This window comes from Seriola lalandi, unplaced genomic scaffold (genome assembly GCF_002814215.2).
Source record: "Seriola lalandi dorsalis isolate HSWRI2012SDOR001 ecotype SW California unplaced genomic scaffold, Sedor1 jcf7180002054440, whole genome shotgun sequence".
Taxonomy (NCBI): Eukaryota; Metazoa; Chordata; class Actinopteri; order Carangiformes; family Carangidae; genus Seriola; species Seriola lalandi.
In genome coordinates, this window is record NW_019524993.1 from 697,535 (window position 1) to 720,088 (window position 22,554).

The window sequence follows — 22,554 nt, forward strand, 5'->3', positions numbered from 1 at the left end:
ACAAGTACATCGGTTCAGCCAAAAAATATCTACATTAATAAATCACATGGTGACATATTGATTCTCTAAGGCTTTAAGTGAATCAACGTCAAATTTCACAGCACATTGATTAAAAGTATAATAATTACATTGAAGATTAGTTTAAAACAACGCAATGTGCAAAGTTAGATTATCTACACATTGATAATACAGCTGTGAAGGAGTACTTCCCCTATTCACTTTGTTATTAGCGGACTTAAAGGATCAGTATCGCTCATGTCTGTATGTTAAGTATGGACCTGGAGGCAGACCGTGGTTAGCCTAGCTTAGGCTAGAGAGTGGAAGCAGGGGGAAACAGCTAGCCTGTCTCTGTCCAAAGATCAAAAATCCCCCCTATCAGCACCTCTAGAGTCAACAGCACCTCTGTAATGCGTCTTATGAAAAACACAATGAAAAGTGACTGCACACAGTTGTTGTTGGCCAAAATGTAGTTGCAGCACATAACTCATAACTCTCCCTTAAGTCTCAAACTGTCTTTTGTAAAAATGAATTAAACGAATGAGACAGATCCTCTTAGTAGTACATTTGAACTTTATAGAAAGCCAGTCTATCCGTCTCCCCCTGGTTCCAATATTCGATGCTAAGCTAATCACCTCCTGGCTCCAGCTCTGTACTTAACTGACAGATATAAGAGTGGCTTCAATCTTCTCATCTAACTTGTCAAACTATGTCTTTAATGATAACACTGTCAGCCTACCTCACACATTGTATGGCAGTTGTGTCAGCTATGATAAAAGAGGTCTTGGAGCGAGTCGAAAAGCATCATGTAATATTTTTAACAGAATAGAAAAAAACAAATTCATTCATGTTAAGATTTCAGGTGCATCTGAAAGGTATCTAATATGTAGGGAGAAGAAGTTCCATAAATCATGGTCATGATTAAAAACTAACCAACTAACAACAGTAAAATAACCCGACTTCATGGAGTCTTTTTCATTATTTTGTCTGTTCCCTGTGTTTTAAACCAGGTGAAACAGCATTTGAAACAACACACATCACCAATTCTCAATAACAACATTTAGTTCTACACTAAACGACTTGATGATGTGAGCAATTTTGCAGGCTAGCTCTGGCCGACCTGCTCCACACAGACGCAGACTGGCCAATAATCCGACTGTGTCTGTCTCAGCTTGTGCCAGGTCTGTAGGCCTGCTCTTTCCATTTTTGTCAGGCTGGATAATTAGGGGCTGACTTCATCCATCTGACTACACATTACACAAACCTAAATGTATAATCAGGGCATAATATATAATCAACATTCTATCTGGGGCCTTTTTGGAGCAATCACAACAATTGCAATGCTTTAGCACGAGGACAGAGAGGAAAAGAGGAAGAAGAAAGAAGTTCAAGATACGACAGAGGAGATAGCATTCACCTCAGAGACGTGTTCATCCACCTCCCTGAGGCGCTGGAGGATTCTTGACATGAATTGGATTGCTGAGTGGCAGGAGGGAGAAGAAGCAGGGGGGTCTGCACTCTCAGACTGGGGCTGGGGCTTCGTCTCAGTGTGTGTTTGATCAACATGTCTGAGCTTCACTATGGAAAATGGATGCTGGGACTGAGGCTGGATCTGGGGTTTGGGCAGAGTCTTTGGTGGCAGGCGGACTAACTGCTCTGCAGCTTTTCTGATACTGAGTTCAAACTGAAAGGGATAAAATACAGTAGTGCACATGTGAGCTGTGGTATGTTTGTAGTCGTAACCAAACAGTGAAGAGCTTGAATTTATTGTTATTTTTGCCCTCAGGATGTAGATCATTCAAAGAACCATACAGGTGGTTTTATATGTTTCAGTCCATTAACTAAAAATTATGAGTGCTTTGCAACGCTGCCAGTCAGTTTCAAAGCGTAGTGCAAGTTTTTGAGATTGATTTCTTACCCTCCTGGCAGGCGTTAGTCATGCCAGCACAGCATGAATAGCAACTTCCATTATAGCGAATATTCATTGTTTCGCCAAAGTTATGAAATCATCAAATGGTAATGCATTTGCGAGCAGGAACCGTTTTTAAAACTTTGACCTCGCGAGCCAACAGCTAAATTTCAAATGAAATTCACATAATCCTTCTTGACACTCATGTTTACCTTTTGGTTGCCTTGTGGGTATGATTTTCCAAAAGTTTAGCTCATGAATACAATGTTTTGACTTCAGATTATTAAGAGTATTGGGGAAACATTATATAAGTGTATATTGTATTAGTTGCTAATTACCAGACATAGTTCATGCTATACGAAAAAAAGACAAAAACCATCTGTGGGATGTTGGATGTGAGTTTGGTAATTAAAAGTCAAAACACTCACACTGGTGACTCTTAAAACTGAAAACTGGAGTGAAGGTTAAGACTTCATAAAGGAACGACATCTGCGTACATAAGACTGTTGACCAAACATCAGAGCAGTCTTGACTTTACCCCCACTGGGTTACTTATATCAAACCCCAAATCAAAGGGGATGTTGGAAATAAAGATATCAATGCAGACCTGTGGCATAATTTAAATTGTTTCCAGTATTAAAGTAATGTGTTATTGTGTATTCATATTTTTATTTTATTTATTTTTTGCTTTGTGCTAGATTAGTCTAGTTTCTGGTGCTACATAACTTTATAGCTATCTATAGCTGCAGTAACACACTCAGTTAGTTTCTGGAAGGAAATTAGAGTCTAAGTCAGTCATGACTAAAGAATGTAAAACCACCGGTATAGTCTGTTAAATATCCAAACTGCTCTTATTTTAGGTTAATTATATTGTTTGAGCTTTGCACATGGCTGGTGTATGTTTTTGAGGAAAATGTACATGTATGGAATGTGCTTACAAGTGTGTTTGTTTGTTTCATTGCTTTCGGGTACCGTACATATGTATGCTGGGATGGTACGACAGAATTAGCATAAAAATACTACTGTTTGTGCAGTTTTGAGTGTCTTAAATGTTGTTTAGCTGCTTCTGACTACCTGCATCTCAGGAGGAGGTTTAGGTGGGACCGGAGGCCTGAGTTTTTTGTGCAGACTCTCAGTGAGGTCAAGAGATTGAAGCAGGGACGACCTCTCACAGTCTGACTGAGATTTTGCAGAAAATGTTAGGAAGACAGTTAATGAAAAGAGCAAAGGCTGAAAAGATTAAACGCTGGAAATAAGAGACAGGAGAAGACTTTTGTAACATTAGCAAAGGGAAAGTTTTGTCAGATTAAAACCGCAGACCACTGTCAGAGCTCCAGCTCACAACAAGGGAAATTTAAAACATATTTATGATCCATGAAAAAGAGGGCAAACCGCCACTTTTAACTTTCTGTAGTCGGGAAAGATAGTAAAAAGTATATACAGAATCTGTAGATAGATAAATAGTAAATAGATATAGAAATAAAGAATATACATACATATGTATGCACTTACACACATCCTTAAATGACTACAATGAAAACTACAGCTGTACTACAATGAAATAGAATAGAATAAAATCTACCAGCCCATATAAAACACATTGCTGTTTTTTTTACCTGAGTTCTGCGGACGGTGTAGCTGGGTGTGCTTTCAAATTTGGCCAACAACTGAGTAGCCATTGAGCGCACTTTATTTTCCTTAGGATCCAGCCCCTCTCGCACTGAGGAGCCATTACTGGACAGATTGGTGGCCTAAAGAGAGACAGAACACAGATCTTAGTAAGTATATTGCAAGTCCCACATAGTGGTTACTTTTCAAATTAAAAGCAGTTTATTAACAAACCTCCTCCAAATAACAGAACTTTCGCCTCCTTTTGTAAATGGGGTCTGTACCGTCTGACTTCTTTTCATCCTAAAAGTGGAGAGTGAGGAAATAACGCAAGGCTGAATACGCAGGAGTCCCAAGAAGAGGAGTTTCAAACCAGCAATATGTATATACCGTACTATATATATATATATACACATATATGTGTGTGTGGATAAAATAAATCCCACTTGAACTGGAAACGGAAAGCAGAGACATCAACATGTTGTAGTACATCAGATTTAAAAATGTCAGTGTGGAGTTACCTTTGGAACCCGTTTCCTGGGAACTGCAAGATTGAGCACATTATTATTACTTCTGACTTCTTTAGATGGATAATCTTCATTGTTTTCATCCACTCCTCTGGAGCCTGCAGTAAAACACGTGACTGCATTAGAGTTTTCATATTTTCCACTGTGCACAGCCATAAATGTCAGATAATATCAATGCAATATGCCCTTCTAGATTAGGAACGTTATGTGAATGTTCTGGAAAAAAGAGAGTTGCTGTATTTGTGAAGAGGGGTGTAACCATAAAAAAAATAATGGCTTAGTTAATTACTCAGAGAAGAACAAGTTGTTGTCAGAAGATAAATAATACAACATAGGTGAACATCAAATAGCTTTTGTGTTGACACAGGCAGCTGTTTTCATGTTCTCGGACCACTGCAGTCCACAGCTATGGTGCAAATACACATTCCTCTCATGCCACTATACATGACTAGGTTTTCACAGGAAACCAAAAGATATTCAATATCTTTGACTGGAATTTTAGTTTTTTTAGTTTTTTTGTTGGTTGTACATATTTTAGTCATAAAACATGACCAGAAACAAAGAGGAGGATAACAACAGGAATCAGTGGCTACAACTAATGAAACGGAATCGAGTCAAGTAGAGTTGAGTGGAGCAGAGAAGAGTAGAGAAAAGCAGAGGAGAGTAGAGCGGAGTCAAGTACAGCAGAGTCAAGTTGAGTAGAGTAGAGTAGAGTAGAGAGGGGCAGAGTAGAGTAGAGTAGAGTAGAGTAGAGAGGGGCAGAGTAGAGAGGGGCAGAGTAGAGTAGAGAGAGTAGAGTAGAGTAGAGTAGAGTAGAGTAGAGTAGAGTAGAGAGGGGCAGAGTAGAGAGGGGCAGAGTAGAGTAGAGTAGAGTAGAGTAGAGTAGAGTAGAGTAGAGTAGAGTAGAACAAAGCAGAGTAGATGAATGGATTCCAGGAAAGTAGAATGGAGTCAAGTAGAGTCAAGCCAAATCAAGTAGAATAGAGCTGAGTAGAGTGGAGTACAGTAAAGCTGAGTTGAGTAAAGCCAAGCAGAGAATAACAGAGAATAATATTATAGAACAGTAGAATTGAGTTGAATCCAATACTGTAAAGTTCAGTAGAGTAGAATAGTGCAGAATAGAGCGGAGCAGAGTAGAGTCCAGTTGAGTGGAGTAGATTTGAGCATGACCTCCAGACTGAGTCATGTAGAGTTGAGAAGAGTAGAACAGAACACAGTACAGTACGGTGGAACAGTGTACAGAGGAGTAAAGTAAAATAGATTACCTGATGCAGGTAGAGGTGTTCCACGGAAGAGCTCATAGAACTTGGACAGGTACGTGATCATCCTGGCCTTATCCAGCTCCTCACCCGCACTCAGCTCCTTCACAGACGTGAAAGGTCGGATCCCAAATTCCCGCTCACTGATGTCAAAAGCCAGCTGGAGGTTTGCAGCATGGTCTTCTTCATTTAATGAATCAAAATCTCTGACGGAGGCAAGGAAAGGAAAAAAGATTCAGGCTAAATACGTCATGGTGAAGCAGTTACTGTGCGGCTATAGTAGTGTTTCAGTTTTCATGGTGATTTATCCTGAGCTGTCACAGTTTTACAACATTTATATTTCATCCTGTGCAGCGCATACTGTTTCTTAAATGCAGACTCTCAAGTGTCACACCTATTGAAGATGGCCTGAATATTCAGACAGGATAGTTACAGCGAGGTTGGTAACTGACACTGTTTCCTAACAGAGGCTCTCATCTCTAAACGGCTGACTGTGAGCAGAGAGTAAGATAATATGCACATTGATATGAAAACACGTTACATCAGTGCAATGGAATGAGTTTTCACAGAAACTTATCTCACTCAACTTTCAACCCTGTAGAAAAAAAAAAAAAAAAGTCTTTCTTACACTAATCTAATGGGAGAAAAGAAAACAGCTCTGACGTCTCTGCCTACACTGACAGTGTGCAGTCACCATCAGAAATAATGTAAGAAGAGAGCAGTAATCTAGCAGCAGCAGCACACACACACTTTGGCGTTACTCTGTACATACAAAGGCTCACTCTTCCTTCTCTCTCTCCTCTCTGAACCTGCTCCCCTCTCTGCAGTCGGCTCTGTTGACAGGCATGCATATGGAGGAGGGAAGGGGAAAAAACGCCAGTGGTTCCTGGAAACTCACAGGACCACATGAAATTGTAGTGGCATGTGGCGAGGTATGAAGGCAATAATTAAAGAGTGAGAGGATATAATTAGATTTGTAAATGCACTAATCTACAGTTGCACTGACTAATTCCATGCTGCGCAAGGCTGTCTGACCCTAAGAAGTGGAAACTAAAGGTACAGATTCTGCTTTTTAAGGAGGATTTTGTTGTTCTATAAGCGGATACCAAAGCACACTAAGTCCTACATGAGTTGTTATTTTTCCCCACGGCTCCAGGTCAGCACTATTAAGAATTATATACTACTTAATAATAATCATTTTTGGCTGATAAAAGTTTGTATGTATGAAATGTGCACATCTACACTCCTGAAAACTCCCCTGTTTCCACCTCATACTACCAGCTAGCCTCACGTACATGACAGCTATGTATGAAGTCTTTCTCACATCTATCAGCACTTAAAAAAGTGTTTTACAAGTTGTGAGGAGGAGGTAGAGAGCGCAGCAGAAAAGATACAGAGATAAACAAGTTGTTCCCATGCCGAGCATATTTCACACACCCATAAGAAATAGTTTTCCTCACAGCCAGTTGTCGCAAAAATAGGCTTTCTTCATGTTAATGTACATAGGCATTAAATACTTGTAAAGAGATAAGGTGATGTTAATGGGTTACTGTGAATATCTGAAGTGTGTACGTACATCAGCTGGGGGTTGAACTTGTGGATGAGGGCACAGAGGGCGATGCCACTTTGCCAAGAAGACGTCAGATCTGTGATCATCACATTCCTGTAGCCCTCTGTCTGTTTTTGGCACCAGGTAAGAAGCCTCGTCGGTCTGATCTCTGACTCTACAAAAGAAACAATAAAAGTCCGATTTTTCAACAATCCTCAAATAACTTGTCATGGGAATGAAATGAATTGACCAACACAAGCTGTGTCAGTAAATAAGGTCATGACAGAAACGTTGGGAGTGGTTGCTGAAGTATGTACACGTCTGTGCAAACATGTATGTCCTCGTTGCCTTTGGCAAAAAACTCAAGTTGCTTCAGCCGAACATACAGCTCAGTTCGGCATGTAGAACTCCTGTCTTCACTGTTCCCAGTTCAGATCTAACCAGACTTTGATCTCAGCAGAACTATAACAAAACTGTTATACATATGGACACATGTTTACCTTTTGCCTCATACATACATACACATTTCAAAATGATGTAAGAGATTTTTTTTGTTTAAAGACAGGAACAGAAAGTAATGTTGAACTTGGAGAGGAAGATATGTGTATTTGACTGTTTCTACCACAACCCAGCAACTGTTCTTTCACAGCTTCCTCCTCCCAGTGAACCCACATGTAAAAACAAACCTCAGATAGTGACTTATTCCCTAAACTGAAGCTAAGTCTGGTTCCTTACTACTTCGGTTAGAGGGAACAGAAGCATGAGGATCCTTTTAAAGTAACAGAGGATTGGAAACCCTATCAACCGGTCAGATTGCTACCCTGGATAATCTAGAGATGAGTCAGTAGCAGTCTTTGCAAGCTTTCAGCCAGAGATTCACTCATAAAAACTAGATTACCACCTCGTGGTTGTATGTCCCCACCAACCAGTCGAGATGCAGGAAATAAGGTCACAACCTCCCCTTCGGTTCCTGAATTACAGCGTTGAATAATGGCCAGAAAAGTGTTTTTGCAGAACATTATGATGTCACAGTGAAGTTGACCTTTGACCTTTTGGATATAAAATGAAGTCATCACTTCATCATTTTATTCTATCTGACATTTGTGTGACATTTTCACGTAATTAGCATATGAATTCTTGAGTTATTGCCTAAAAAGTGTTTTGTTAGGTCAAAGTGACCCCTACCTTTGACCTTTCACCACCAAATTCTAATCAGGTCGATTGAATGTTTGAGCCAGATGTAATGAAATTCCTTACATATACTCATGAGAGATCGCGCCGACAAGAATGGGACGGACAGACATCCTGAAAACAACCTCAATACATAATGTCTCCCAGCAACAACACACAGGTATCTGCCAGTTCCTGTTAAACATACCACGTCTGCAGAGATTGACAGGCCGTCGTATGGTAGCAGCACGCTCCAGAGAGCAGGAATTCAGTTCTCCACTGATGTACAAGTGACGCACCTGAAACAGGAACGAAAAGGGAAAATGAAAACAACACCTGAAGACAGATGGTAAGAATCCGGTGTTGTCAAAGTGAGTACTCCCTTCTTACCTGGTGCGGCCTGACACAGGAGGAGTTGAGGTTTGGGTATCGAGTTCCTGGGTCTGTGGTGTACTGTTCAAAATTTTTGGCAATGTTTTCTGGTGTTGTTTGTGGAAGTAGCCTGTAAATACTCTCCCTGCAGAAACACAACACATTCAGACTGTCAGCATCTAAGCACATAACACATACATATATGTGTGTGTGTGTGTGTGTGTGTGTGTGTGTGTGTGTGTGTGTGTACCTCTCTGCCAGCACCTCCAGAACTGTCCGACCCTGAGCCCAGCTCTTTACCATCCAGGCTGTGTCAAAGGCAGCCAGGAAGCCTCTGGCACAACCCGTCCCCATTGGCCAGAACGGCTACACAAGAACACATGACAAATATATGAATGTGTGTGTCAGTATATATGGGGACACAAAACAACATCAACACTTAACAACATTACTTTAAAGTATCGAAAAAACCACTGTGGCGAATACTGTGATTAGACTGGAAACCAATTAGCAGCAAATTAACAAAATTTAAAAAAAATATAATTGATAAATAAAAGGGAAAAATGTGGACAAATACCTGTTGTCAGTGCTAAAACCTTCAACATCTCTCTGACATCAAAAATAATTAATCTGCCTTGAGAGAGGAGGTGGAGTATCTCATATAAAGTATTGGAATAGGACCATAAATCAATAAACAATTGCCGGCACTGTAACAGACCCTTCCCTCCTCTGTCTGACTCTCCGCAGCTTTTGGCAGGAGGAACCGGAGCATCTGAGCCATGACTGCCAGCTTCTGTAACAGCTTCTTCTCCCAGGCAGTCAGGCTCCTCAAAACACTGCTGCCTCCCTACACTCACAATGATCACAGCTAGCTTCTTCTCACCTCCAGCAGACTGTCGCCAACCAGTGCTACCAGTAGCTGGTGTCCAAATCGCTCCCTGACCAGAGCGGCGTTCTCTGAGGCATACATGCTCGTGAAGTCAAACATTGCTACATCTGGCTGCCCACAGTGGTTCATGGCAAAATCCAACGTAGGAAGTTGATAGTTGGTGCCAAAGTCAGCAGCCTCACGGGCGTAGCACAGAAGAGCTTCCTGGTTGACATTTTCACTGCTCAGCAGCTTCTGGATGTCTATGTAATCCTGTTGAAGAGGCATGACAGTCAGAGGGAGTTCACACAGGGTAAGTCTGAGCTTAGCACTTCTAACATACCAAAATTAATTTGTTTATGATCTGTTCCCATAGAGAGTTTTTTTACTAATGCTGCACAGATGTCAAAGAAAAGCCCTACTGTACGTCAATGCATGAAATAATAAAGAAGACACTGAAATGTATACCACTAGCTCGTTTCTAGACCTCCGAAGCTTGATCTCCAACAGTTTTGGTGATTCAAATATGGACAATTGAACTAAATATGTTCTGCTTACATTAATGACAACTCCCTTTTCCAGCAGGCTCTGTTTCTTGGCAGTCATGACAAAGTAATGCGTGTTGTCCTTGTAGTACACGATGTTCTCCAGATCGATACCTGCAAGAAATTATATGGTTTCAATAAGGCTACAACTTTTAAAATGCACCAACAAGACAGCCCACTGAGGCGATTGCTTCAAGTTGTTAAGAGCGACTAACTTGAATCCATAAATGTCTTTTTCTGCATAACATATAGCTGTGCCAAGATCACCTAAAAAATACAGTAATGCTCACTGATTACAGCCAGAGCAAACAGAGCAAAAACACAACCTTACTGTTCAATAACCCTGAGAATAATTTTAATGATCAGGTATATCCTGTGTACTCAGTGCACTCTGTAGGATATCCCCCAGACTTTCATCTTCATGTAAGCAAAAAGCACAACGTGGCAGTTTGACAGTTCTTCTTTCCTACCTGTCTCCTCTTTGAGGTCCAGAAAGAACTTCTGGTTGAAGATGAAGGCCACTCCGCTGATCTCTTCTACTTTGGCCTCTGCGGTGGTGTTCCTGTTGATAAAGTTGGCCGTGATGGCGATTGCCAGCTTACCCCTGAACTCCTTCCTTTTGAAACCTGGGAGAGAGAAAGACATGGGAAAAGATGGGAAAAGAGATAGAGAGACAATGAAACAGAAACAGGGGAAAAAAAGAAGCCTTAAGCCATAATTACAAGGTAGTTATTATAGGATAAGAGGCAGTTTACCAAGGTTAGCCTTTATACAGCCAGGGGATTGTAAGAAGCACCAGTAATTAAACACTATCATCAAAACTAAATGCTGTTTGCTTAATTAACCGTCAGAGCTGCAACAACAAAACGAAAACCCTAAGCAGATGTCAAATAAACTAAAATTAAAGTTCATAATTTTACTGGTGCATTACCTGTAAATGAAGGTCTTACTAACAATGTCACTTATTCTAAAGCTGTGAGTGCAGGGAGGAAGACGAAGAATGGATTGGTTGCTTGGGCTTGAACTTGTGTGACAACTTCTCCATACAGTCACTGCACTCTTTTTCCCTCTGTCTGTCACTTCATCCCCCTTTAAAGGCAACAACAATCAACAGAGTGCAGACCTGATTGTATTTAACTCTGTGTTACCATAGCTATGCCACGAAAGCAGGCTGACTGCAGGGGAAAATCATTCCCCAAGGCTTCTTCATAATTTGAGAATGAGCTAGACGTCTCGTCCGGCCCCAAAAAATGCCCTTTTTAGGAATAAGCATCTGATGTGAATTGGTTGTTAGATGACAGCATTTTTAGGAGAGAGACCGAAAACAGTGAGACATAAGAGATGGAGAGAGTCCAACATGCATGCATCAGCTGCTGCTGCGCTGAGCCCCGACTCAGCTCTATTTATGTACAGTGCTTTTAGTGGTTTCATGTGTTATCTTTCCCACTGGGAGAGATCAATGGCTTCATACAAGTATAAGTTTACAGAAGGTGAGTTTCATTTATAGCGTCACAACAGAGGTAATGCGGTACAAGTTATTGAAAGTGAGAAACCAGAAACAGTCATGTGGGATGTCTTGGATACATAAGCTGTTCAGTAAACAGAAGGTGAGCTGGGTTTTGTCTGATTTAAGTCCTAACTCTGATAAATGACTTTTTTGTTTCATATGATACCTCACAGATTTTCACAATATCACAAACAGATGAATGAATGATAAAAAAAAACTAAGTTGGAGGGAGAAAACATGTTGATATGGTAAACAGGTTTCATGATACATATTACATGCATTTAATAGTTATATCAGGATACACATCAAAAACAAGAAGAGGCCGTTTCTGTTACGGATATATTCACATGTATTATAGAAGTAAAAAGTTGAAATGAAAAAGTTGGGAGTGGCAGAAGGTTTTAACACTTTAGAGTGGGAAAGTAACACTTTGAGCACAGCTTGTTTCTTTGTATGAGACTTTGTCGTCAGGTCTTTGAAAGTACAGTACATCCTTGAGGCATCTATACTGATCATGTCTTTTTCTTTTTTTGTTGTTTTCTCTTCTTCTCACCTTCTAGAGTATTCCTGCGTCCGTCTGCTCCCACCACGACATCAAACTCAAAGTTAGCCACAGGGTGATCGGCGGGTCGGATTGCGGCCCTCCACCCGAGCCCTGAGAGAGGGAAACAAAGACAGAGAAAGAGTGAGAGGGGTGAGAAAAGTATAACCCTACATGATATAAATCCTAGGAACATTCCCTTTGTGCTGTACCCCTCCACCAAACAATCAGCTGTGGTATGTCAGCAGATAAGGGCTGGTATTTTGCTCAGGGACACTTCAACAGTCTCCATCAAAATGTCTGTCCTTCCTGCACCACTCTGCCACCTGCCATGCTTAGGCAAGTCTAAATTTGTCAGTGCAGAGACCATGAATGAGGAGAACGAATGAGCACACTTAAGCACGGTTGCTGTTTAGGGTTTCTATGCTGCTGTTTTCCAGTAAGACTTGTTCTTGCTATGATGCTGGCAAAACAAGGACAAATACAGCTGTCCATATTCTAAAAATAGATATAGATAGAATAAATGTGATGCAGGAAAATGAAATTGATGACTGTTGGTATGTTTATGTACTTCAAGGATGCTTCATATCTATAAAGTCCAGTGGCCTGGAGAGTGTCAGTGTAGCTTCTTGTACAAATAAAACTGTATAATATATTAATTATGAAACAATATTGGCCATTTCAAGTGTGTGGTGCCGCAGACGTGCGACAGCAGCACGGTAACAGCTTGGCAGTTTGAAGTGTGATATCACCATGTGGAAAATGCATTCCATGATGTCAAGGGCTCAGCTAAGTCCGTCAAAGCATAACACGAGGGATAAGTCTGTGTCTAAACTTAGGCAAGGCTCTCATTGTTATCAGCGTATTGATATTACGGCCCAAGAGACGACACATGACAACGCTGTGTGAGTGATTTTCTTGCTTGAGAGTTTATAGTCCAATGTGGGATGAGGGGGTCACCTACGGTGCCGTGTACATGCTGCAAAACATTCATGTCCTCAGGCAGCTGTGTAATGTGCAGATGTTTTGTTTAAAACTAAATGCTTTGTGATCAATGTGCTACTTTAAAACATTTTTAAATGTAATCTTAAACAAAAGAAGCAATGTTTATTCACTGGTATTAATGTGAGCAATATAATTGAGATGGAAGTCGAACAATACACTTGGTCTCCACTAAGCTCATCTAAATATGATGAAAAACTAGCTCGGTGCCAATATTTGTGTTGTGTTTATTGGTGGATGTCAAGGAAATTAAATACTGCAGGATGAGATGTCCCTCGCTGCCTGGCCAGCCGAAGCCGCGGGAGTAGGAGGGTAAATATAGACCCTCCAGGAAGCTACACGGTATATCTGTCCAACAAACTGACAGATGCAGTCAGATGTTTATATCAAGCTTTACACATTATAAAACAACTCAGTCTCATCCTACTATATGTCCCAGTTCTACGACTTCCAGCTGTTCTAATCTCCCTATCTCCCCAAAGCTTGCGGGTCATAAAACAACTGTCAGTCGGTGAATGTAAAAGCACTGTTACTCTACTGTTTGGACATGTAACTGAAGTGAGCGTGTGGATGAATACCTTCATTTTCCTGATCCTCTGGAGGTTCCAGCAGTTTGACAAACTCCACATTGATGTGAAACTCAACTGCGACGATGAGGGCAACTTTCAGCAGGATGAGCTGCAGCTGCTGAATGCCTAACAGACACACAGACACACACTGATGTTTGTATACATGTGTAAAACTCTGCCAAACTTTGTGTTGTGTTTTATGTTGTCTTGACACCGTTGAGAGGAAAGCCCAAGCTCCGATACTCTGTTCTGCCTGTGCTAAGATTTTTTCTCTAGTTGTTATGATGAAAGGATTAATAGGAATCAGAGCTCAAATAATATCAAACTACATACCAGGGTGGTGTCCTCTATAATGTTGTTTTTATTCTCAAGTAATTTTCTAGAAATATACATATATATATATTTTCTTTCTACATCTTTTGTCCTTTCTTTGAACCAGAATCAAAACATTATCTGGTTCATTTAGGGTCCAGTGGACAGAAAAAAATGCAGAGGCACAAAATGAGTATACAATGATTTAGATTTATAACCATGCATCCAAAATTTGAATATTTCATACCAGTTCACTGAGGGTTGAAGAAAGGAAATACAGACACTACTGCTGCACAATATTGGCCGCATGTGTTTACAGGATGGATGGATGGATGGAGTGCTTACTCCAAACAGAAAATACAGTGTTATAGCAACCAAATCCCATAAAACACAGAAACAAAGAGAAAGGTAAAAAGAAAAGCCAGACACAATAAAATACTAAAAGAAATGTAAAACAGAATAGATCCTAAAAGTATTGGAGGACCATAATCTTTAACCCTAATATAAGCTCAGCCTGTGTCAAACAAAATATTGTGCATTTCAGGAGAAGATCAGGGTTCAGAAAAGTTGATACTGGGTGATCACAGGTTTGGTTTCTGTACAGTCAGATACTCACTGATGTGGTCTATGGCCCCGGCACAGAATTTGCCGTAGAACTTTTTGGCCCCGAGGCCCCGAAGGTCATGGATGGTGTAGGGCCAAAGGTGCAGCACATTGTTCCTAGAGAAGGAGTCTCTCTTCTCAATCACCACCACCTTGGCACCCATCAAAGCGAGCTCAATGGCTGTCCGCAGGCCGCAGGGACCTCCTCCGATGATGAGGCACTAAATAAAAGAGAATGACAAACTGACCTCAGAGAAATGAGCTAGATCTTTGTCATATTAATAACAGAAGGCTGAGACTTTTCTGAGCTGGAAAATAGTTCACATCCCACTTGTTTGATTAACATACCAGGGAGTATTCTAACATGTACATAGATCACGAGCGGGAGCGGCACTTTACTGCACCACTAGAGCATTTAGAGACTGAGTGTCTCACTCAAGGACACTTTAGCAGGATACACACTGGCTCCGAGAGTCTCTAGACCACTTTGTGTGTGTGAGAGGATTGTTAGTAAAACATTAAATACGTAGAAGAGAGTTTACACGTGCCCGAAAGAAGTGCATTTATCAGGAAATTGGCCAGAGGGATGTTGGCGAAGAACTTCCACCCACTTAAACTATTCTTACAACCTTTACATATCAAGGGTGTGATTCATGCATCGGCCTCACCCAAAAATGCATGAAGTCAGTTGACTGAGGAAACAGCGTCTGTCTGAGAATGTGTGGTCACACATGACATCATCCTCTTGAATGATAGATGAAAGAGCAGACGCATGTGTGCTGGCAAACTATCTTCTTTCCTTCTAAACAGATTAAAAGACATTATAGAGAATTGTGTGTGTGTGTGTGTGTGTGTTTGGTGATTCTTTTGACATTTAATCCAGGACCAAACCACTTCTGAAGGTTACCCCTGCTGTGCTCGACAAGGTGGACAGTCTCCTGTCTCGATAGCCTCACCAAATTAGCACTGAAAATACCCTTTCTTTCACTTTTCCAGAAAACACCCTCCGTTTATCCAACAGCACAAAGAGCGGCCGCTTTGTCCGACCTCTGAATCCCTACAGTATGCAGAGAAGGGTTTTTGCCACATATTTGAACAGGAGGTCTCCCTTTCTGCCACCATGTGTGTCCACCAACGGGACAACACTGGAGGGTGAGGTGGCTCCACTCATGTCAGTTCTGTGAGACACTCAGACTGGGTGCTGTTTACAGAGCGCCCGGTGTCAGTTAACAAAAATCCCACATCATAGCCTTAAACGGCTCTCTGTTCCTGCCCTAAAAACAAGATGAATGGGCTTTAGTCATTCTATATTCTCCCTCTCTTAGCAAGTGGTTGAGCTCCAGGGTGGATTCACAGGGCATGAGTTTTCATCATGTGTTGCCTGAGGTGATCAGGATGAGGTATTCTCAGGTGTGAAACACACACAGGTGGTGGAAGCGCTGCCTGGACAAGCCTGCCTGCAGGCCAAGTTTTTGTTTTTTTTCTCTCTCTCTCTCAACAAAGGGTGAGTAAGTGCACTAGGTATTTACACAGCCGGAGACAGAGGTGGAGAAATGGTGAAAATGTCAGAATTTATATGCACAATTTGAACTCGGTTTATTCAGAAGTATGTTCACAATGTGAATATTTTTTATCTACACACATGTAACTGTTTGGATCTGTCTATCAGCTACCAGCAGATATGGGTTGTTTGTCTTAGTACTTTTCCATTCACTGATATATTTTTCCAGATATGAGGCTTTTTCCTGAGGGCTCGCTCCACATCTGCTGAGTCAGGACACACACACACTTCCTTTCTGCTGCCCACCTGTGACCTTGTTCTCATCCCAGCTCAACCTCGTCCAGGTCACATCTGTCCCCCGCCCTCATGATGAAACTCTACCAGTCAGTTATGCTGACCTTTTTCATCTCAGCGGACAGTGAGGCTCAGACAAGGAGCATCTTGAGTTAAAAAAGTTAAAATATAAAAGTTAAGAGTTAAAAGTTAGGAAACCGCAACTATGATCATTTCTGGTATCAATTAATCTGCTGATTATTTTTGTCAATTACTCAATCATCTCATCTAAGACGGTATCTTACTTAAGGCTCTCATCTGTGTACAGCAAACTAAATCTAGAGCTTCACATGGATGCACATGGAGGTGAAGTTGTCTTCCCTTGAAATTATGTCTGAATCTTAAATAAGATTATATGATGAATGCACTTCTTCTGTTGAACATGTTAAAATTTCAGGGTTAAAAGCAGACTGTGTCTTAGAGCTCTGATGAAGTGTGCCGAGGATGATTCACAGCATCGTATCGTGGATTTAAATCAAAGATCAATTAGCATTTTTTGTGGGCACAGTAAAACCTGATGAGAAAGAAACACGCTGCGGTTATGTGTCACTGCTGCCAGCTGTGTCAGGTCATAAAAACTGGGATGACATCACATCCTTATAAGATTGCTGCTACAGCAGGAAGACGAGGAGCTGAGTGATATCACATCTGTCACTGTTAAAGAGCTGAGCTGCAATAAAAACATGAGTCGTCACCTCGTGGTTCTCCCAGGGAGAGGAGAAATTAGTAATCAAGTAAAAGCAGATTGTCTGTCCTGTGAGTGATTAAAACAGACTTCATACTGGGGTCATACTGTACATGTGTGCACAACTCATTAAATCAAGGGCTTTACAAAGAAATAGACCAGTGCCATAAATTTACAATAACTTAGTGTTTCCATAATCCACACAATCCACTGCTTATGACTTTTTTTTTACACAGTACCACTTTTTATTTCACAATGCCACCCTGCATATTGTCCGAATGATCAAACCTGATCTAAAATCTTCAGCTCAGAAGTTTAAGAGTCACATTTTCTTAAAAAACTTTTACCTTCTTTCTTCTTACCTATTTTGGTGTTGGCTTGAATCAAACAGAACCTGTAAAACTGAGCTCACACTGAAGCATTTAAAACACACTTTAATAAAAATCCGGGCCCCGATCCAACCTTTTAGGACGAGCCCATAAAGAGCACAGCACACCCTCAGTATAGCTGGGGCCCAGTAATCATAGTTGCTGAGTGATGCTGTCTGTTTCTCTGTGCAATAACACACTCTCTCAAGCCGGGGGTAGTTGATGACTGAAGGGTAATCACACTCCTCCAGGTTTCCTATGTTTCCTCATCACACAGGACACCATACACCCTAATATGACGCAATATAATGCTTTTTTTCCCATTCATCGTTCATTTCAGTGTTGTTTGAATCCAAGGCTGAAAGATGAAGAGGTGCACAGCTGTCATGTTGATTTTTCTGTGTGTGTTAATTCTGCTTCATGTTTTATTAGAATATCTGCTGAATAAAGCGCTGATGGTTCTCTGACACATTCGTCTATAAACTATGTATTATTAAGTATTATTATTGTATTTCGTTCTGCACAGTATTGTCACATAACACCTGTGTGAAAAAGGCAGAATCACTTCAAAACACGGTATACGTCTCTTTAATTTCCTGCCCTGTCTGTTCAGAGCTGTTGTAGTGAAAGAGTGAGTGTTCATGTAGTTGATGGGCTGTGTCTTGGCAGGTAGAGGTTTAGGTGATGACCATGACGTTGCTTTAGCCATGGTACTCCTGAGGAGGACAGATTGTTTGAAAAATTTAAAAAATAGGAACCACATGAGGTACTTCCTAAATCATGAAATGTCAACTTTTATGATGTATAAATAAACCCTTATGGTATTATTTTAGATTATTATTTTAGATTATAGACGTTACATGTTTTAGCTGTGGATACACTTTTAGTTTTCAGTACTTAATGAAAACTTACTTGAAATAGATCACAGTGAACATTTTGTCAGCTTTATCTTTTTTTTCTGCAAAAGTTGGTTATCGTGATGTTACTGCAGTTAGAAAAACTGTTGGAAAAACTCGCCTATTGTTGCTGGTAAACTCATAGAAAAAAATTGCATTACTAAACTTAAGTAATACCGTCATGCAAACAAGGAAACTGTAAAAAAGGATGATGTGTATTGTTGTTGGCAACAATGTCTGGCAAAAATATCTGGCAACAAGCCGACATGTAAAACATCTGCACGACCACACAGAAACAGTGTGAATATCAGTGCACATTTAGTCCATGTGAATTGAGATGAATTACCTATCTAACGCTGTACTAAAAAAGACCGACTTCTCACCACACAGAAAAGAAAACAATGTCCTTCCTGGTAAGTAGGAAATAAACTAAAAGTATATGGTATATTTTGGAGAATGGCCAGCAATAACATGGCCTATGGCTGGTTAAATCTTTGTGGTATAAAGCACAGCTGTACAAAGATATCATTAAACTTACCTTGGTGCCCACACAGGCTTGGCCTTTCTTGTACTCCTTATGGGACATCCTCTTGTCTAGCTTACTCCATAGTGCTTTGGCCTTCCAGGAGGTGACCTTTGCCTTCAGACTGCTGTAGAAGGTGCTGTTGTCCGCAGGGTCGAGGTCCAGCTGTCTGCAGAGGACGTTGAAGGCTTGAAGGGCTCCTTTACAGGTCGAGGCCTGGAAGAAGTTCTCAAACCGCTTTCCCACATTATCCCTCTCCTCCTCTGTCTCTCCCATCTTCCCTGCTGCAGTGGACGGTTTGGTGTGCTGAGGCTCTTGCTTACTTCAGCGCTCTCTGCCAGATGTGGCTACACCCTCAGCTTGGCCCGCACCGTCATGCCCAGTCTGAGGAGGCAAGACACATAACATCTGACGTCATTTCATGGCAAAGGATCCCGCACAGATGGTTTTGGGCAACGGATGTTTTTCCATATTCTATTATAAGCCTGATAAAAATTACTGCTGCTTCATTATATTATCTCGCTTCACTGAAATGGTGAAAAGATTAGAACATTAAAGTCATTTAAATTAAGTTGACAACACAGCTGTATTTTATCTGCTCTTTGACTCGAGTTCACATGACTGAATTATCAAGAGGGCTTACAGTACCATTCCCCACTAAGACCCACTATCTACGCAGCTGCATTTTGAAACAAAGTAAACTTACACCAACATTGACGAGATAACATTTCAAATACAGGCAAGGCAGCGAGAATAAAAATGTGCCAGTCTGTCGTCTTCAGACAGATGGGGAGCACATTTACTACTTGTGCTTTTACAGAGGCATAACCATGTCAGCCCATAAAAAGAAGCTGTTTGTGGTTCTTAATACTATTTACTGGTTCCACCAAACTTTTCAACAGCTTCAAGGTTGAGTGATGACTTCAAGACGACATATCTACCACGGATAAATAAGCAAAACTATACTGCATTGTTATAAGATTTTTGGACGTTCTAAATCTGTAGCATTTTTCAATTTTCAATTGTATTTTCAGTTGTATATTTTTGAAGAGGCTTGAACTGTAGGCAATATATTTTTTCTAGCACAAAGTCCTCCGTACAAAGTGGAAACCCTGATGGAAATGACAGCTAGTTTAATGGCTCCAGGAAATTAATAATATACATACTACATTTGCTATATATGGCATACATACATACATACATACATACATACATACATACATACATAAGTACATGCTACCGTTGAGTCTTCACTAACAAACATTTGACAGTTGTACCTGTTGTAGTTTAAAATAAATGACATTTCTACTGTATATACCGTATTCAACATGAGCAAAAAGTGGGTTCACTATTATTTCAAACCCAAAAAACCACAGTTTGTTTCTGTTAAGCTGGTACTCCTGGAGCACAGTACTGACCATGGATGAGTAGACAGGAAAAGTACATGTCTGGAGGTATGGTGGTATCTGTACTCCAGCTGAAAGCCAATGTTTTCAGCAGTAAAAAGAGAGGTCTTAGAAACTGACTGTTAAAACACTCCAGACTAACGCAGGTTGACTGGATGTGATTGGATATGCATGATTAATAGTCCACCTTCGACATTTGTATGCGCCTTAAGTAAGCTTACATATGTGCCTGCGTGTGAAAGACACTGTTACCAAAACACACGCTCATGTCAGAGCAGAGCTGAACTGATAGAATTAAATACGATATAGTTCTCTCTTTCCTCCAATCAACCATCATCATTTTGAAAATGATGCCAGGAAGTCTGTGCCAGAACTCGACATCAAAGCAAAATGTGGAAATTTTCAGCATTAGGCATGTATGTGGCTCACTTGGGCGGAGACCACGGCTTCCGTGAGATTTGGGAGAAGTCTGCCTTTGATATTTTAATGTCCCATGGAGCGGGATAGGCAGGGTTAGAGGAGAGGTCAGGCCAGCTGTGCAAGACTCAAACAGTGCCCCTCAGTAAGCCACTATTACTGTCACAGTCCACCCCACGGCTTCAGGTGGCAACGTGCCATGAAACACTTCATACAGAGCTTTAGCCAAGGACGAATCCACAAGCGTACGAGAAAGTTACACACTACATTCAATGACCAATCAGTCTTGGGTCACAACATGTTTGTGATTTGAATGTGGTGAGATTTTGAATATTGTTCCTACAGCAACAGCGTTTTGTCCCAAGGCTAAAATTAGCAAATTAATTTACACAGGATCCTGTTTGGCTGTGTGTTTGCATCCTGTTTTGCTTCTGCTGTTGTTTTACATTTCAGAGAAAGATTCAGGCAGAGAGAAGAACAGGAACCAGGCCGTAGAAATACTGTTCACTCAGGTGACCTTCAGTCTGCTTTATACACCTTGGTAGCTTCAGAAAGCTCCCGTCCTGTGGGAAGATACTGTGGACCACTAAGGCCTTTCACAGCGAACATTCAGCCTCACATTCAGTGAGCTGACATTCCTTTGCCACGTGGCTAGAGCGGCTCTGAACTGCTCCATCAGCATGAGTCCAACACTGTGCTAAGCCTCTCCGTGGCTCCAACAGCCATCTAGTCACAGGACCACCTTCATAGTTTTGGGGGAATTTACTCTCTGATTGTCAGTGAGTGACGAGCAATGACTGAGACAGGCATGATATACAATGCAGGTGCTTTAATCTCTCATGCATGGCAGGAGGCTGTGATGGGAAAATTGCTGTGTATTCTACCATGTGGTATGTGGAGTGTTTGGGGCCCAATATAAAATCTCCTATAAAGCCTCTGTGGAGTCATTTCTCTCACCAGTTTAGTTTAAAATAAGTTTCTTTGAGATACAGGGATGTAAACTTCCTGCCAAAAAAAGTAAACCTCCATTTTGTTAAGAGGCTATTTTTTCACAAGAGCTCCTAAAAATAATTTTATGTTGATATCATTTTATTACAAACTTTGGCCAACGTTCAAGAATCTCTCGTGGCTTTGGTGGAAAGTTCAAATAAAGACATGTTGACTGCACTTATGCTTTCACATTTCAGTCCAAGTAAAGAAGTACAAAAGGCACAATTATTGGAACCATCTGTTGTATGCAGATGTCTGTGAGGACTAATGAAAAGGTACCATTTACTGTCTTCCCAGCCAAGTCAATGCTCAACGCTCAAACTACATTGTGTCAGACAGAGTCCTATGACTTCACCATCTCAGTCTGACAGAATGGAAAGTCACTTGTGGGCAGACAGATTGAACCCACAGAGCGGCTGTAAAAATACAACTAATGACAGACAAAGCGGAAAAAATACACACAGTCACACACACCATACATCACAACCAAACCATATAATACTTAAGAGGATCAGAGAGTTCACCAGTGTGCACGTTTTAAAGGTCCCATATTGGAGAAAGTGAGTTTTCCATGTCTTTTTTTTATGGTAAAGCGGGTCCAGGTGCTATATACATACTGTGAAAGTATCAAAACGCTCAGTCCACAGAGAGATGCTGTGATGTCAGAACTATGCAGTCACCACCTTCAGCACGGCCGCACCGCCCACAAAGGTTCTTTTTTTTCTTTGTTTTAACTTTATTAACAACACAATACCAATCAGTCAATCTGTCACTGAGCTAACAAGCTACAAGACAGACAAATGTTGAGGAAACGCTGCACAACCGTTGGATGTCAGTAAGCCAACATATCCTTTCCCAAGGATAGTAATATTACAGAACAATCTGAAATACTGGAGCATTTTAATGCGAATTTCACCGTCTGTTCTGCTCATTTCAGAACATTTCTGACTGACCGCTGCCATTTGCATTTGCCGGGTTTAACAAGCTACAGTAATAAGCTACAATCTGTTACCAGTGGTTGGTCTGGCCGTGCGTCACTCAGAAAACATTCATCCGAGGCCTCTCAGACGACAGGCTCACAGACACAAAATGCCCTG

General features: G+C 41.0%; 1 protein-coding gene across 5 annotated transcripts in view; it reads right to left on the reverse strand.

Annotated features, from left to right (window-relative positions):
* The window catches only part of LOC111658348 (F-actin-monooxygenase mical2b), a 35,428-nt gene that overhangs the window by 8,214 nt on the left and 4,660 nt on the right, over window positions 1-22,554 (reverse strand). For 2 of the 5 annotated variants that reach the window (XM_023410830.2, XM_023410828.2), the window contains exons 2-18: window positions 18,660-19,028; window positions 14,352-14,559; window positions 13,433-13,549; window positions 11,865-11,966; window positions 10,275-10,430; window positions 9,818-9,918; window positions 9,275-9,532; window positions 8,642-8,757; window positions 8,410-8,536; window positions 8,228-8,318; window positions 6,877-7,024; window positions 5,307-5,506; window positions 4,036-4,139; window positions 3,749-3,817; window positions 3,523-3,657; window positions 2,981-3,085; window positions 1,415-1,681 (exon numbers count right to left, since the gene is read on the reverse strand). In XM_023410830.2, the coding sequence (XP_023266598.1) occupies window positions 1,415-1,681; window positions 2,981-3,085; window positions 3,523-3,657; window positions 3,749-3,817; window positions 4,036-4,139; window positions 5,307-5,506; window positions 6,877-7,024; window positions 8,228-8,318; window positions 8,410-8,536; window positions 8,642-8,757; window positions 9,275-9,532; window positions 9,818-9,918; window positions 10,275-10,430; window positions 11,865-11,966; window positions 13,433-13,549; window positions 14,352-14,559; window positions 18,660-18,920 (2,565 nt within the window). In that variant the 5' untranslated portion in view covers window positions 18,921-19,028. The remainder of the gene's footprint in view (window positions 1-1,414; window positions 1,682-2,980; window positions 3,086-3,522; window positions 3,658-3,748; window positions 3,818-4,035; window positions 4,140-5,306; window positions 5,507-6,876; window positions 7,025-8,227; window positions 8,319-8,409; window positions 8,537-8,641; window positions 8,758-9,274; window positions 9,533-9,817; window positions 9,919-10,274; window positions 10,431-11,864; window positions 11,967-13,432; window positions 13,550-14,351; window positions 14,560-18,659; window positions 19,029-22,554) is intronic. The other 3 variants (XM_087175278.1, XM_023410832.2, XM_023410829.2) reach the window with 2 other exon arrangements.